At 44.6% G+C, this 17029-nt stretch overlaps 1 protein-coding gene across 7 annotated transcripts in view; it reads right to left on the bottom strand.

Annotated features, from left to right (window-relative positions):
* Positions 1-17029, bottom strand: part of RAPGEF1 (Rap guanine nucleotide exchange factor 1) — a 182987-nt gene that overhangs the window by 64595 nt on the left and 101363 nt on the right. For all 7 annotated transcript variants that reach the window (XM_082263004.1, XM_082263006.1, XM_082263007.1 and 4 more), the window contains exons 4-9: positions 12821-12977; positions 10158-10246; positions 9911-10063; positions 9564-9687; positions 9289-9472; positions 6928-7398 (exon numbers count right to left, since the gene is read on the bottom strand). In XM_082263004.1, coding sequence (XP_082119130.1) covers positions 6928-7398; positions 9289-9472; positions 9564-9687; positions 9911-10063; positions 10158-10246; positions 12821-12977 — 1178 coding nt within the window. The remainder of the gene's footprint in view (positions 1-6927; positions 7399-9288; positions 9473-9563; positions 9688-9910; positions 10064-10157; positions 10247-12820; positions 12978-17029) is intronic.

The raw sequence follows: 17029 nt of genomic DNA, 5'->3' as shown, positions 1-17029 counted from the left end.
GCCACCCCATCAGAGCCACCCCATCAGAGCCACCCCATCAGAGCCACCCCATCAGAGCCACCCCATCAGAGGCCACCCCATCAGAGCCACCCCATCAGAGCCACCCCATCAGAGCCTGTCAGTGCGGCGTCATCAGTGCAGGAAAAAAACGTATCTATTTACAAATTTTTATAACCTAAACAAAAAAACTTTTTTTTTTTTTCAAACTTTTCGGTCTTTTTTTATTTGTGCACCAAAAAATAAAAAACCTGGCAGTGATCAAATACCAACAAAAGAAAGCTCTATTTGTGGGGGAAAAAAAGACAAATTTGGTTTAGGTACAGTGTTGCATGACCGCGCAATTGTCATTCAAAATGCAACAGCGGTAAAAGCTGAAAATTGGTCTGGGAAGGAAGGGGGTTTAAGTGCCCAGTATTGAGGTAGTTAAAGATCGGGGGTTGGGATCTCAAAGTGCACCAAAAACAGCAGAACACTAAACTATGGACCAAATATATGAAAGCCTACAGAACTGGCAATAAACAGATGACTAGTGCAAGTAGAATGAACTTGGAATTATACACAATTAGTGTAAGCTATCCGCTATGATTAGACAAGGGCTCTCACATCCGTGGGAATGTTTCCTACAATGACGAGGCCTGGCACGCTACATTTCCATTGTGGACTTCAAGGAGTGCCGGGGGAAGGGAAATGGTGGCAGAGGAACAGCTGAGAATGCACACCACTCCTCAATGTTACCATCATCATCCTCCTCCTTGTAACAGAGAAGACAGAGGGGAGGGAGCTACAGCAAATTGAAATGAAAGGTACTGAGATTCCATCAGACCTAGCCTGGTGACATGATAGTCCACATATGTGCCATACACAGCACATAGCCAAGTACAACAGATGGGGACATTTGGTGCAAGTAGAACTTTTAGGTTGACCATACACATGGCAACCTTCAGGTAATCTCAACCACTTTTGATCCATCAGTAATCAAAAATATGATTAAAAGTGCCTGCCTGAAAACAAGCCATCTACCACCCATAAGTTCACTCTGTGCTGAATCTAATTACTAGGCTATGAATTGATAGTCTTTTCAATAATCTACATTGAAGCTAACTGAAATTGGGGGGACGGACACTGCAATTTTGTTTATAATTATCACATTTTTCCAAAGGAAATTTCAATCTCATTTCCAAAATCACAAATCATCACATTTAATTGCTCAGTGGTTTGATATAAAGCGTTTGAAATTGACGGAAAGTTGCAGTGTGTATGGCTAGAAAATTACTAAGCACCCCAAACATAATATATGTTCTCTAGGCCCTATAGAATAAAATGGCAGTTGTTGCAAATTTTTATGTCACACGGTTTTTGCGCAGCGGTTTTTCAAACAATTTTTTGGGAAAAAATACACTTCAATGATTTTTAAAAACACAATATATACCCCAATTTTTTGTAAAATATGAAAGATGATGTTACCCAATATGTCATGTTTTAAAACTGCGCATGCTCATGGACTGGCGCCAAACTATGGTACTTACAAATCTCCATTAGAGATGGGCTCAAGCATGTTTGGGATCCCACCTGCCCCATCCCACCAGGAAGCCGACACTGCACACGGCTAATTACAGCCAATAAGACATTTCCAAATCTATGCAGCTGCGGATTGGGAAATGTCTCACTGCCTTTGATTAGCCGTGTGCAGTGTTGGCTTCCTGGCGGGATCGGGCAGGTGGGATCCCAAACACGCCATTCCTAATCTCCTTAGGCAATTCTTTAAAAGTTTCTACATGTTACCAGTTTAAAGTTACAGACGTCTAGCACTAGAATTATTGCTCTCACTCTGACGTTCAAATTGATACCTCACATGTGTGGTGCGAACACCATTTACATATGTGGGCGTGACCTATGTATGCGTTCACCACTGTGTGTGAGCATGGGGGGACAAGTGTGCTTTACTTTTTTTTTTTTTTTTTTTAAACACAACGCCCTTTATTTTATTTTTTCGATTACTTTTATTACTATCGCAAGGAATGTAAACATCCCTTGCCATACCAATACAGCATGACCGGTCCTTTTTGGAGAGATCTGGAGTCAAATCTCTCCTCTAGCCTTCAAAGGCAATGATAAAAAACAAATTTGATCTTTTATTAAAAAAAAAAAAAAACAAGTCACTAATTAAAAAGTAAGTGAGACAGCGCTCAGTGACAGTAGATGGTACATATATATAATAGAACAAAATGTAACAAAATAATCAAAACAGAAATAAATTGTAAAAAAAAAAAAAAAAAAAGTCCATTTAGTCCAAAATCAGCTGGGAGATGAATGAGAACCACAAGATTTCAAGGGCCAATGGAGAAAAACGACAGGTGGTGACAGGGCAGGATACACACAAAAACCGGCAGCTTCTAATGAAGGTATGGGATCCCTCAGAACCAGAAGAGAAAAGAAAGGGCGCCAGGTCAGCGTAGATGAAAGCCACTGTCTTGGCACCCCTTCTTTCTTTTCAAAAAAAAAATGCCATTGTTTACATGAGGCTGGAACTGGAAGTCAATCTGGTTCTCCTAGGCCATAGAGATGAATGAAGGCCATTTTTCCTTCACTCATTTCTGTGTCCCTGTAATGACGTATTTTCCCGGTTAGGCAAGTGGTAAGGGACAAATGAAACAGTTGCACAATGAACAGTCATTCCCAGATATGTACACCCCTGTAAGCAGGCTTTTTTCAGCACTGCAGGTTATGGTAAGCCTAGTAAATACATGAAAAAGAGCCTAGAGCTCCATCAATTGGCTCAAAATAGTAAAATATGAAGATAATAAAGAAAATATAATCAAATACATATTGCAGGCTCTAAAAAAAAAAAAAAAAACCTAGAGGCCAATACCAGCCTTTTTTAGAGTTGTAACAGCAGCAGCTGCAGCATTTTTCCTAACAGCTTGAGCCAGGGCTCAACAAATTCCAGGCGCCAGGTCGCAACTGCGACTAGAAATTGCATCCTGGCGCCTGGCCCTTCTTAGCCCATTTACTGTTGGCACTAGGCGTGAGCATAGAGTGCAAACGAATGGACGTGACGCATTGTAATCACCGGGAATCTTCCGTCAAGTCCTCCTCCTCCTACTCCATTGGCCAACTCCTTATTGTCTTTTTTTCTTTCAAGCAAGGCCTGCCCCTGTATTCCGAGCGCTGGTTGGACAGGCCGCGGGATTCCCGCCTGTCAGGAAGAAATCAGGTGGCTGGGCTACACGCGGCTCTTGCTGCCTTCGCTTTTGGCTTGGCAGGCTGGTCGGGAAAGCTTTGGCTCCGTATCCCGTCAGTGGCTGACCTCAGTCGCCATCGCCGGCGGGGAATGTGTCTTCCGGAGCCTGGGACATGGAGCTTGTGTTGGCTGCATTCCGTGCTCCCCTCATCTGTGCTCACTGGACCCACCCCCCTCCCCCTAGCTCCTCATTGTTGTCAGGGTGAGGAGAGGCGCCTAGCCTAGGCAGCTATTAGAGCTCCTCTCCTATCTCCTTCATGCTACTGTAGTTCCTGCTGGCTCCCCTGTGTGTATATGTCCTTCCTGGGAGCCTGGCCAGTAGCTTGTCCCTCCCAGGCTAGAGGAGGAGGTTGTGGGATGGAAGGGCCAGCCTGTTCTTTACTCGCTGAATCCTGGGTAAGAGCAGGCGGTAGCAGTGTGTTCCTGGAAGCAACCCATGTCCCTGGGGGAGAAGGATGGAGTTCTAGCATTGATTTAGGACCATGTGGTGTTTTGCATTAGTGACCCCCCACCCCTTCCTCCCCACTTTGAGACCAATGGGTCTCCAATAGGGGTTCACTAATATAAGGTGTGTTCCCACACCTAAAAACCTAAAAATTCTACAAATGCAGCGCAATTTCCCCCTTATAATTATACTGCCTGCTGCCCGCCCGTCCACAGTACATTTACTGCAGGCAGGTGGCACGAGCAGGCTGGATAACATACATGTGATGTACATCATCCAGCCTGTTCCGGGTTAGGGGCACATATGTGAGCGCTCCCTGCTGATCCGCGTTGACACTGGCTACAGCGGGATTTTGCCAGCAGGTCCCGGCCAATGGTTTATGGCTTAGACCTGCTGATCAGCTATAGCCAATCACAGCACAAAGTCCTGCGTTTACAAACATACAGGGCTCTGTACACAGGTCAGCGATCTTTGCATGGTAAAAAAACTGGCTCCTAACTTTTTTAGCTAGCAAATTTGTCAAGCTCTGGCTTAAGCCATGGCACCAATAATGCAGGATAACCCAGGCATCCAATGTTCCAGTGACAAGACCTGCAAGAGCTGCCTAAGCCTACAGCATGTCCACAAGGATTTCCCAAATGCTGGGCAGACGCTTAGCCACTTAATCAACACAGTTGCGGATGGCTTGTGTCCAAATGGCATGGGATTCCTTTTATGGCAGTTCAATTACACAAACCTGAGGCAGCCAAAGGCATCTCAAGTCTGCCACAGCTGACTAATTCATGCAGTCTCTGAGCAGCATGATCTGAAGAGACCAGAACTCGTCCAAAAATATCGCAAAACGTTACAATGAAAACTGAAATCTAAAGCAAGCCATTTTCGGATATGAACAATGCTGGACATTGATGGCAGCTTGGAAGGTAATCCCTGAACTGAGCACAGAAATATGGAAAGCTGCTATTGCTGACTGGTTTTAAAGGTGTTATGTTACTGGCTGGTCACTTGACCCTGTCAGAAAAAAGCCTTAACTCTTGCTGGTAGGTTAATTGGATCCTGTATAAAATTGGCCCTACTATGAATGTGAGTTAGGGACCTTAGATTGTAAGCTCCTTGAGGGCAGGGACTGATGTGAATGTGCAATGTATATGTAAAGCGCTGCGTAAATTGACAGCGCTATAAAGAACCTGAAATAATAAATAAACTCTTATCCAGCATACTTGTTCTAGGTCAGTGGATAACATAGTAGAAATGCCAGGATGAAGGTGAAAGCCCTGAAGGCTGCAATTGTACAGGGTACCTGTACTGAGCAAAATATGGAGGCTGCTTCTTCGGACAACAGGCTCCGGAAGTCACTGGACCAACATGACAGCGAAGCAACTAGCATTTAAAGTAAATAGGTGCCATAAAAAAAATTAGGCAGCTAGCGGATCTTAAATTAAACTTTAGAGATTTCCTTTTATAAAACAAGTTCACAATGGCTCCCTAATATGTAACCTTAAAAAAAAAAATACATTATGATCATTTATCATTCTCATCATAATACAATCCCCAGATTCCTTGCATTCCCAGGGTAAACTGACACACCAAGATTCTAATTTCAAAGCTTTAAACACAAGGCTGAATACCAGTGAGTGATCCAGCCAAGTCCAGAACACATTTTTCCCAGAGCATAGTAAATGTGGTAAAGCTCTACGGACTATCATCATCCAATCATGTGCAAGAAAAAATGCTGATTTTTTTCCTTGCACCTAGTTGGGTATTCTTTACAAAGTGAAGATTTAGGCTCTTCACACCTGGGCGTTTTGAATCGTGGGTAAAGTCGGCATGATTCTACCCGTGACTTCAAAATGCTCAGTCAATGACAGATCGCACAACACAAATTTTAGATGCCATTCATTTTAATGGCACCGGAAAAAGCGGTGCAGTTGTCACAATAGATCGCACTGCAGTCACGACACTTCACATCGTGTGAAGCTTGTCGCCCAAAAAGGGCAACAAGCTTTGCACAATGCAGACTCTGCCAGTGATTCAAAACGTCCACCCCAATTTCTGTACAGATCTTTCTGCATATGCCAGTGCTTACAACCATACAGCAGCAGACACACAGATTTTGCTGCAAAAGCGATTTTTTTGTTTCATCTGCGAAAGCTTTGTGTCACTGCTGTTAAGCCACACATCCGAGCTGAGAAGGAAAGACAGTTATTCCCTAGTACATCTTTACAGCAACCCGTGCCCCTTTTGCCTGCTCACAAGATAGTGAATTAGTACTGTGAATATGGTAACTAATTGTCCAACAAAAAATCTGGAGGCAGAGGTGACAGGGAAAAGTGCAAAAGCTGAAAAAATAAATAGATTTGTAAACTACTTGGGTGTGACAGAATAGTAGAAAACAAAACCCGAGGGAGCCCCAGCCTTGCACATTACCTTTGCGATAGCTTTACTATAATGGTAAAAACAAATGTATACTCACAAGCAGCATTAGCACATCAGTATCCCGAGTGTCCCGACGACCTGGTCAACTGAACAAATTCCAAAGCCAATTAGATGCTCAAAAAAATAAATTTCGAGGAGGGGGGGTTCAGAGGGAGGCGCTCCAAGGGGGGATACCATGTGACGTGGCCTATATGTTAGATAAAGTTTTGCAATGCAACATCTAAGAATGGCTCTGATAAGGAGGGGTTGGTTCCCCCCTCGAAATGCATTTGGGACTTGCTCAGTTGACTAGGTCATCAGGACACTGGAGACACTGATGTGCTTGATTGACGATGAAGTTTGTGAGTATACATTTGTTTTAACCAACATTATAAAGCTATTGCAAAGGCTGGTGTTCCCTCTGCTTTTGCTTTATAGTATAGTATGACTTCTTGGTTTCCCCAGCCCTTAGGGGGCAGCAAAGCCAACATTGAAGTAGCTGAGGAATCTGTGGTTCAACATTGCCGATGCATTTCTCTTGAGCGCAGGAGATTGAGCTTATTGTTCACAAAAATGACAGAATCACAAGACTGCACCAAATTACAAATCTTTTGGTAATACAGTGTACATTCATAAATTTTATCTACATATATAGTTGGATGACCAGGCTTTCATTTTAGGAAGGCAAATATGAAGAAACATGGAATTAATGGCAGTTCTTCATTGCTTGACATTTTGCTACCCTAGCTATGGCCCTAAGGTTCTGCACAGAGGGCCCCACAGTAAAGAACAATGCATTGTGCAGCAGTAGGAAGATCATGAAACTCACTGTGTTTGTTCTTTTTCTCGGGAAGAGGCGGAGGCTTTTCTGGAATGTCATCATTCTCTGTTCCTACAAAATCACCAAGGAAATCCACCTGAGCAGTGATCCCGGGTTGAAATGGGGAAACAGCAGCAAACAGAGTACTAGAAGGGGGGAGCAGCAGATCGTCCTCAGAAATATTGTCATACTGGGAGGGATGTCTCTCGTAGGAGACTCGGGAGCCATCTGAGTTATGGGTAACGGCACTTCTGCGCTTCTTCTCGGGGAGGGCAGGAGGGGTCTCTACAGCAAAGGGGTGTGTGGATTCTGAGTGCTGAGGGGTGCTGGGAGGTAATTGGAAGTTTTGTCCGTGAAAAGGGGAACCGGTCTCTCCTAGGGATTCAGGAAGAGGACTGAGGACTCCAGTTACTTGGCCCAGTACTTGATCTGTGCTAGAGAGGTCTTGCTGCAGGAACTCGTAATCTGGATCATAGTTATCTGTAATGAAGGCATAAAATACAAAGTAATAAGTACAATTACAATAAAATGTTTACTATAACTAAGCCCTTACAGCAAAACTAAATTAGGGTTGGTTTACCCAAAACTGAGATTTCATGTATAAACGGGCTGTGTAGTAGACAAGCCACCCTGATGGATTTAAAACATTCCTCGGGATATCACTAATAGTTTCTGGCGTTTTTGCATCTCCATTTTAACCTTTAGGTGTTCCGACCTACATTAGCAAATCTGTCCCTCACCTTACATTCTCAATTAGCTAAAACGCATTAAAACAGCAGTGTATGATTATTGCACGTGTTAACACTTTAAAAGAGTAGTATGGGATTATAAATAAACAAACAATCATATTCACCCAGATGGCTGCATTACAGATCCCAGCTGCAGCTGCCCCCCACTGCCTCTAAGACTGAGAACTGAGTGATCAAACACAGGTGATCGCTCAGTACTCGGGCTTTAGCCGGCAGGGAGCCGGTAACTGCCAATCACCGGCTCTGCCACTTCGGCACTCACTGGTACACTGGGCTGTGGAGGGCATGAGTGGCTGGCTCAGGCTCTCTATTCGGCTCGCTGAGAGGCTGAGCCAGATCCTGGGCTGCGACTTCAGCTGACAGCAGGCTTTAGCAAACTAACTGCACTCCTGTGATCCATAGGAGAAGTATAGCCAAAAAAACCTTAGGCTATACTTCTCTTTTAATCATGGCATACATAAAGGTTTATTCACTGTATGAGCTGTAAAAATAAGGAGCAATTTTCACAAGTAGCTGGTTCTAGCTAACCTAGTATTTGCTTTCCAAAAAGGGGCTAGGTGTGTTCCCAAATACACAAGGTATAGGTTATGTGTTACAGGTATTTATATAGCCTTGACAATTTACTAAACACTTAACATACTTATACGTTCACATGAGTCTTTCCCCTCAAGGAGCTTACAGCCTAAGATCCTTATCTTAAATGCATACATACACATACTATGGCCAGTTTGTAAGGAGCCAATTAACCTACCGGCAAATCTTTGGAATGTGGGAGGAAACATGGAAGAAACCCACACAAGCACAGGCAGAACATGCAAACTCCATGCAGATAGTGTCCTAACCAGGTTCAAACTGGGGACCCCATTGCTACAAGGCAAAAGTGCTAACCACTAAGCCACAGTATAAATTGCTACTAATAATTACAAGGGGTAACACTGTAAAATGTTCATCAGAGAGTATCCAACATGCTCCGGGGATCAGGAAGGATTTTTTCCCTGTTGGAGCAAATTGAAGTACTTGGACCACAGTTGAAAGGATTTCCTCTGGATTAACAGAAGACTAAAGTTTGTTTTTTTTTCTTGAGGATCAGTTAGCCTTTAAATGCAAATACTTAACAGAGACCTCAAAAGATATAAACCATTGGGTAGAGTAACTCTCCAGCACTGGTTCTAGGTGCTAATGTTTTACATATGATGGTGTTTTATGTCAGTGGCTCCTTGAGGCCAGTGCTGTTACAAGAACAAATCTGGCAATTCAGCTGCTGTTCAAATGGATCTCATTTAGGATTTGTTCACAAAGCTAGAAAAATCTCTAGGAGACTCTAAAAGCACTTTATACGCAAAGATAAAGAGCTCAAGAGAAGCCCTAACATAGGGAGCATTTCGATGACTAACGGAGGAAGAGGAGTGAGATGCAATAAAAGTTACTTCTTCTGGTTTCTCACCCTTCTGTCACTATACAAGGTTTGTGTCTCTTTTCTTAGAACTGTCACTTTTGTCTTTTAGCTCATGTATGTGAGACCTCAAACTCCCAACAAACCACAAACAGGAAACCATCTCCTTCTCAGAAAAGCAGAGCAAGTTACGCTTAATAATGACAATGATCTGTTCCTTTTTCTTACCTAAAGTCTCACAGCTGGTGTTTCGGGAGCACTGGCCGCTGTCTCTGTCCAGGGAAGAGAGTTGTTCGTCAGACTTGCTAAGTTTTCCTATACTACTACACGGAGAAAGGCGTGGGGATTCGCCCCCATATGACTGACTACCTCCGGATAACCGTCGATGTGCGTAACAATTCACTTCAAAATCCTTGAATAAAGTAGAAAAAAGGACAGTTAGACAGCCATGAAGAGACTTAACCATAATTTTTGAAGCAGGACTTTTAGCAGCACTTTCTTACCGGTGTATTGATGCCTATAGGTAAACTGGATCCACTTGTAGCTCGGCTCATAGGTGCTACTACGGCCACACGAGTGGGAGAAGGTGCAGATTGTCTTTTCTTTGGAGGTAAAGCAGGAGGTGGGCTGTAAGTGGAAAAAAAGGTACAGAACAGGATATCTTATTTTATTGTCCTGTCATGGCTGGATCTCTGTAGATCAGATTCACTATTGGATGACTATACGTTACACAAGTCATACACACAGCTACTGCCTGGATAGACCAAATTGTGGAGAGGGGTCCAATACTGCTTAGAAACAGGAACTTCTAAAGCTGAATTTCTGTCAGAAATAAAAACAATGCAATTACCCATTTTCTATCACCCGTATGCCAGGTAATGGGGGTTTGGGTGGAGCAAGCTCATCAGTCTCCAGACAGTCTACTGGAACATCCTTACAAGGTGGCTCAGGTGACTTGTTAAGAATCTCCAGCTCTCTCTCAGACAAAGGCAAATCTTGCGTGCTGCAAAAAAAAAAAAAAAAAAAAAATGTATCTAGTGACTGCCTCTATTATTCTACTCCTAATAAAAAGGCACATAACACTTGCTGGGGCTCACCTGTCTGATTTGCACGCAGGTAAGGCTGGTTTCACGGGACTGGTCGGTGATGGGCGCTCTTGTTTCTCAATCATCAATCGCACCAGCTCCTGAAAAAAACAATTACAAGAAATCAGCATGCTGACCCAATACATCAGCTATACCCCAATATATGATAAGAAATATAAAAAAGAAAGGACAAAGAATAGTATGTGACACTCTCTCTAGTTACATGGTCAATAATTGGTTTGGTAAATTTGGATAAAAAACTATATAAAAAGACACAAGTTTCAAGTTGCAATCAAGAAATTACACGGAGGACTCTTATTTCACCCCTATGTGAGCCTGTACTGCCAACTGCCTGCGCCATCACGCAGGAGCAATGGAAGCAAGTAACATGCTTCCCATACCCAGAAAACAAAATGACAGTTTCATGATTTTTTGTTTTTTATGGACGAACTTGAAGACCGTAAACTACAAAAATACATGAACCTTTTATCTTTTTTTTGTTGTTTTTTTAAGCTAAGGCACATTTATCCTTTAACCTCTTCATGGCTGCCAGCATCACTCATCCCAGGGAGAACATTAAGTGGAAGAGGTTTTCTAGCCTGGTTGAATGACCAGAGAGCAGTCAACTGGCACCATGTCTGCCACTGTTGGGCAGAAGAAAGTCAATTCTGCAAGTCAGAAAACCTATTCCAAATGCTCCAGTTTTCCCTGATGGGCCAAGTTAGTCAATTAATAAATTGCTCTGCATTACTTTGAGGACAGTTTGCCTAGAGCGGTGCATTTCACGCCTGCACAAGCGAATGAATACTAAGAAGATATACAGCAGATAAAAACTGACGTGGATCATTAGCTTTTCTGCAAGCTAGGGCACCCAACATCAAAGTGCATGTCATTAGCTGCACATGAACTAATCACTACTTTATTTTACGTTCCATTTGTAGTCCTTCAAACCGGCACTTCATGACTTTCAGCAGAAAGTCTGAAGAATTCTTACAATAATTTTAAATGTAATAGGAAATCCAGCTATAAGAAAATCCAAATACACAGCTTCAGAGCAACAGGAAAAAAAAAAAAAAAAACAACAAATGACTAATAAAGGCAGCTCAGGTGTTGATAGGCTGTGAGCTCCTTGGATCCTGCAATCTGGTGTAAATTTGTTTTCACAGTAGACAGATGTGAGTCCCGCTGTGCTGCAGCAAAGATTTGCAAACATCTGAGCTGGTATTAAAGTAGAAATAGGAAGTCAATGACAGATTCAGGAAAGCAGGCCATGCACAGCATTGTGAATTATCGAGTGAGGATCCCATTTTGTACTATAGACACAAACTAAAAAAATAAGGGATGCAGAGACCCCAACTGCTTACAGACAGCAGGAAAGGATGGGGGGAGCTGAAAGGTTAAAAATCGGCTATACAGTGCTGAGCAGAGAGGGAGAGGAGGCCTGGAAATATCCCAAATATCTGACTTCATTGCCTGGATGACCTCACGGATGCAGACTCCAGCTGTGTCTCCCCAGAGGGGATGTGCAGGCTGCCAGGCGCATGGCTTGGTTTAACCCCCTGGCTGCTGAGGAAAAAGAGGGCAGGCTAGCACTTTGCACATGTTCAGACAGTAATCCACAGAACATTCTGTCATTTTAGGATTTTTGTAATGTGCACTAGTTCATAGAGGGACGCGGGTGTGCACTGGCACCACAACCCATGACTGGAAACATCACAATGCAATATCTATTTAAAGGAATACTCTGATCATGCATTAAACTAGTGGAAAAAAAGCAGTAAATCCTACCATGTAGATGACTAACTTTCATCCTGGGTTACAATTCATCTTTTCTACCTACCCACTATGCTGAATCCCTCTAGCCTGTAATACCTCTTATCTTCTGAATGCCTGTGAATGTCAGCCTATGAAAATGCAAGCAAATCTGACCATCAGGACACATTCAGACACCGGCTGTAAACTGCCACCTAAGAACATAGAAGTGAGTGTTGGTTTACAGGGAATCATTAGGGAAAACAAACCGCATCGGTCCAAAAGTTGCGGTGTCATTTTTAGACCAATACGTTGCAGGCATAAACCAGACGTGACTAACAATGGAATTCTGGACCTTCTAGATTAAGCTTCTGCTCGCTTGCCTTTTTCTCCATACAGCATCCTGGTACCATCTTCTTCCAAAGGTAAGTGACGAACACACACCCAGCCATCCATATGATGTAGAAAAACATGATTTATCGGACCAGGCCACCTTCTTCCACTGCTCCATGGTCCAGTTCTAATGCTTATGTGCCCATTGTAGGTGCTTTTGGCTGTGGATACGGGTCAGCATGGGCATCCTGATCGGTTTGCAGCTATGCAGTCCCATACACAACAAACTGCAATGCCCATTTGGTCTGCTTTAAACACATAAATCTCAGGGAAAACATGTTTACTTGCTGCCCAATATATCCCACTGACTTTCGGATGCCATTGCAATGAGAATCAATATTATTCACTTAACCTATCAGTGGTCATAAAGTTATGGCAGATTGGTGTATAAAGATTCAGATTGTGCGTATATGTAGTGCAGAGTGCCTTTCCAAAAGGCATCTTCCCGTTAATAGCTATACAGTATTACAAGGAGTGCCTCAATGCAAACCCCCATAAGCAAATTAATATTCTGCAGGAAAAGCCCTGACCTTGACACCATCCAGCACAGCTTTTATGACGTCTTTCACAGTGGATACCATCTCCTTATCCTCACAGTTGACACCCTCCAGCATGACCTTATCAGACCAGCGAATGAGGTTGGCAAGAGACTGGTACACTCGGCTGTAGCAGGAGGCGATTGCAGTACTGTGAACGAAGAAAAAAACAAAAAACAATAACACATGGAAAAAAATTATAAGACTCCTCTCTTCTCCATTAGCCTCTTGCTATACAACAGACACGGTTTAAAAAAGGACAAGGATGAAATGGCAATACACAAACTTTGTTCAATCAGCTTACAACAGATGCTTTGAGAACATGTAGCAGAATTAGATTTATGGTTAGCTTACCTGGAATATAATTAAACAGCAAACTGACAGGTGGTGTTACATGCAGCCATGCAGATGTGTGTACCCCTATCTTTCAGCACATTAATGGGTGCTCCAGGACACAAACATAGAGCACCATATTATGCAAATACCAACTAGAGGTCATGTTCTGCCCACTCCTTCTCTTGTACAAATAATGCTCCATCGCTGTAATCAATAGACCAATGGTGAGGTGCCAGAGGTGGAGGGCTTAAACATGATTTCAATTCCTAGAGATGCTGTTTGCATAAGGTTTCCAAATTTTGCGGCACCCTAGCAGATTCGTTTAGGGATATGCTGACACCAACTGGTGCTTGCTTTTTAAGAACAGGACTTGCTGTAGGCCTACAGAGAGATAAGCTCTCCCAAGAAGCAGTGTCAGAAGAACATAAAACCCAACTCAATAGAGGGGCGGGTAATGTGTCTGTCAAACATCAGAGAAAAAGGTTTTACGGTAAGACACAAATCCAGTTTTCTCTTTCGCTCATTGACGGACACAGCTCCAGATCTTCTTAATGTCCCAAAGCAGTATCAACATGAGGGGTGGGAAGAACACAGCAAGAAAACACACTTCCCAAAGGCTAAACATAGCCAACCAGGTAAAACAGGAGCTCAACCAGGATCATCTGGAGCAACTAGTGCTCACCTGACAAAAAAACACCCCCAAAGACGACTAATCCTCTCTAACAGCGGCCTGCAAAACCTTGCGGCCAAAAGAAGCATCCGCAGATGCCAACACATTCACCTTATAAACTTTTGTTAAAGTGTGCACGGAAGACCAGATTGCCGCCTTGCAAACCTGCACTACTGACGCCTGAAGACGGAAGGTCCAAGAAGCACCAAGCGCCCACGTAGAATGCACCTTAGCAGGGAAAGGAGGATCCTGACCCTTAATGGAATAGGCCTGCACCACCGTCTGTCTGATCCATCTAGAAATGGTCGCAGCAGACACGGCCAGCCCCTTACGGGGTCCGTCCCTAAGGACAAAAAGAGAATCTAATTTTCGGAACGACTCAGTCGCAGCCAGGTACACCCCAATTGCCCGAACCACATCCAAAGAATGTAAGGCAATCTCTTTAGGATGCTTAGGCTTAGGACACAAGGTAGGCAACACAATGTCTTAATTTAAATGGAAACCAGAGACGACCTTAGGAAGGAACGACTGGCCACTTTGTCTCTGTGAACCACCAGATAGGGCGAACAACAAGACAACGCAGCCAACTCCCAACACCCTGCACGCAGAAGTTAAAGCCACCAAGAAGGCTATCTACCTTATGTAGCACAGTAAGTAGAGAAACCTCACAAACATTTTCAACGTGCGGTTTCTGAAGAACCGACAGCACCAAACTGAGGTCCCACGGAGGTAACGGAGATCTCACTGGGGGAGCCAGGTGGCAGACCCCCAGAATAAAAGATGCAAAACAAGGAATTTATGGCCAACGGGTGCTGAGAGAAAATCACCAGGGCCTAAATCTGGCCTTTGATGGTACCCAAAGCCAAACGCTGATCTACACCTCTCCAAAAGCTCCAAAACAGGAGATACTGAAAAGGAACGGGGGGGGGGGGGGGGGGGCAAGACTCACACCAAGCAATGTACACCTTCCAGACTCAATGACAAATCTTCCTATAAGTAGATTTTCTAGCTTTTAACAGCGTAGGAATCACCGATTCAGACACCCCTTTGTCCTTCAGCACCTAGCTTTAAACAGCCAAGCCATTAAAGCCAGTGACTATAAAGCAGGATGGAAGATCGGACCTTGAACTAACAGATCTTTTCTGAGAGGAAGTCTCCAAGGGACATCGGCGACCAGCCGCACTAGGTCTGCAGGATCTGCGAGGCCAGTCAGAAGCAACTAGGATGACCGGAATCCCTTCTGCCTCGATTCTTCACAGAAGTCTTGGCAGAAGAGTTATCGAGGGAAATGTGTACATCAGACGATACTGGCCCCAAGGATTTACCAGAGCATCTGTGGCGTTGGCTAGAGGATCCCGAGACCTTGATAAAAAACCTCTGAACCTTCCTGTTGAGACGAGAGGCCAACAAGTCCACATGGGGAGTCCCCCACTGGAAACACAGTCGATGAAACACCTCCTGGTGGAGAGACCATTCTCCCTGATCCAACATCTGCTGACTGAGGTAGTCCGCCTGCTAATTTTCTACCTCTGGAATATGCACAGCAGAGATTGTTGGAACGAATGGTTCTGCCCACCTTAGAATGTCAGGGACTTCCCATGTCACTAGGACACTTTTGGTGCCCCCTTGATGATTGCTATGTGCCACGGGCATGGCATTGTCCGATTGAATCCTTACCAGGCACCCCTGCAGACGAACCATTCATTGGGTAGGACAATGCCTGATCACCCAAATTTCCAGGATATTGATCGGCAGGCTGGACTCCTTCAGAGTCCAAACCCCCTGAGCACAATCCGTGCCCAAGACACCTCCCCACCCGGACCGGCTGGCATCCGTGGTGACCACCGTCCAGTACAGGGGGGAGAAGGGATTTTCCCTGTCGAAGCGCTGGAGAGCGTAGCCACCAGATCAGGGATCCCCTCATAGTCCGGCTCAATGGGATCAAACTGTCCAGAGACTGTGGGTTCTTGTTCCTTTTGGCAAGAATCTCCTTTTGCAGAGATATGGTATGGAACTGCCTCGAAGGTGGAGACCATCAAAGTCCTGAGAGATGACCGCCGGCTGGACAACAGGAGCAGCAAAGAGAAGGAAATGCTGATGCCTGACATATATAGGGATATGAAGGTAAGCGTCTTTATATCGATAGAGGCCAGGAAATCCCCCTGACAAAAGGGATGCCACTACTGTGCAAATGGACTCCATTCAAAATTTCTGAACCCACACAAAGCGATTCAAGGCCTTGAGGTCCAGAATTAAGCAGACCTTGCCTTCCTCCCTGAGAACTGTAAATCAGTTTGAATTAATCCCCTGAAAGCGTTTCGGTTCCTGGAACCGTTACAATGACCCCTTGTGAAAGCAGATCCTGTACCGCCCCAGTAAGACCTCGTAGGCGATCTGGGTCCAAACGCAGTTTGGAAGGGAAGAACCTTGGCGGAGGCAAAGACCAGAACTCCATCTTGTAACTGGACCGAATCAACTGTGGACCCATTTGTCTTGAATCAAGAAGCGAAGACGTCCCCCCCACCCCAGATACGGATGAGGGCGCCCCCTTGAGGCAGAAGCGGGCTTGTCTGCGGTCCCGGAGGAGCCCGCTCTCAACCTATTAGGGGTCAGGGCCTCGTGGAACCTCCTGCGGGGGTTACGGGTGGATTTTGATCCCTGGTCCTTAGATCCAGAGGGATGAAAGGACCACCTATGAGCCGAGAAAAAAGGTCCACGTTTGCGACGAGACTCTCTGCTCCTGGGAGCCTGTGGATGCAGAGTACTCTTACCTCCAGTAAGACCTTCAATGATCTCTTCCATGGAAGCTCCAAACAAGCAGTCTCCTACAAAAGAGAGATCAGTCAATACCTTCTTGGAAGCCTTGTCCACAGACCAGTATTTCAGCCATATCATGCCGTGCAGATTCACCGATGTCTCGGACACCCTACAGGCTAAGGGGGCCGCATCCAGAGAGGCATCAAAAATATACTGCAACCCCTGGACCAACTGGTCCGCCAGCTCCACCAGGTCAGGAGGAGGTTGTCCCCCCTCTTAATCCTGGTGCAAGAGCTTAGCCCGTTTTGTTAAGGTCTGGGAAACCACGGTTATGGCAAAAACCGGCCGCAGAATTGAACCTACCGTGGCAAAAAGGTTATCGGACCAGAGATTAAGCTCTCTTGTCAAAAGGGTCCTTAAAGGACAGAGAATTATCCACC

Source organism: Pelophylax lessonae, assembly GCF_965119305.1.
Source record: "Pelophylax lessonae genome assembly, chromosome: 7".
Classification (NCBI taxonomy): Eukaryota; Metazoa; Chordata; class Amphibia; order Anura; family Ranidae; genus Pelophylax; species Pelophylax lessonae.
This window is presented reverse-complemented; position numbering and strand designations above follow the sequence as displayed.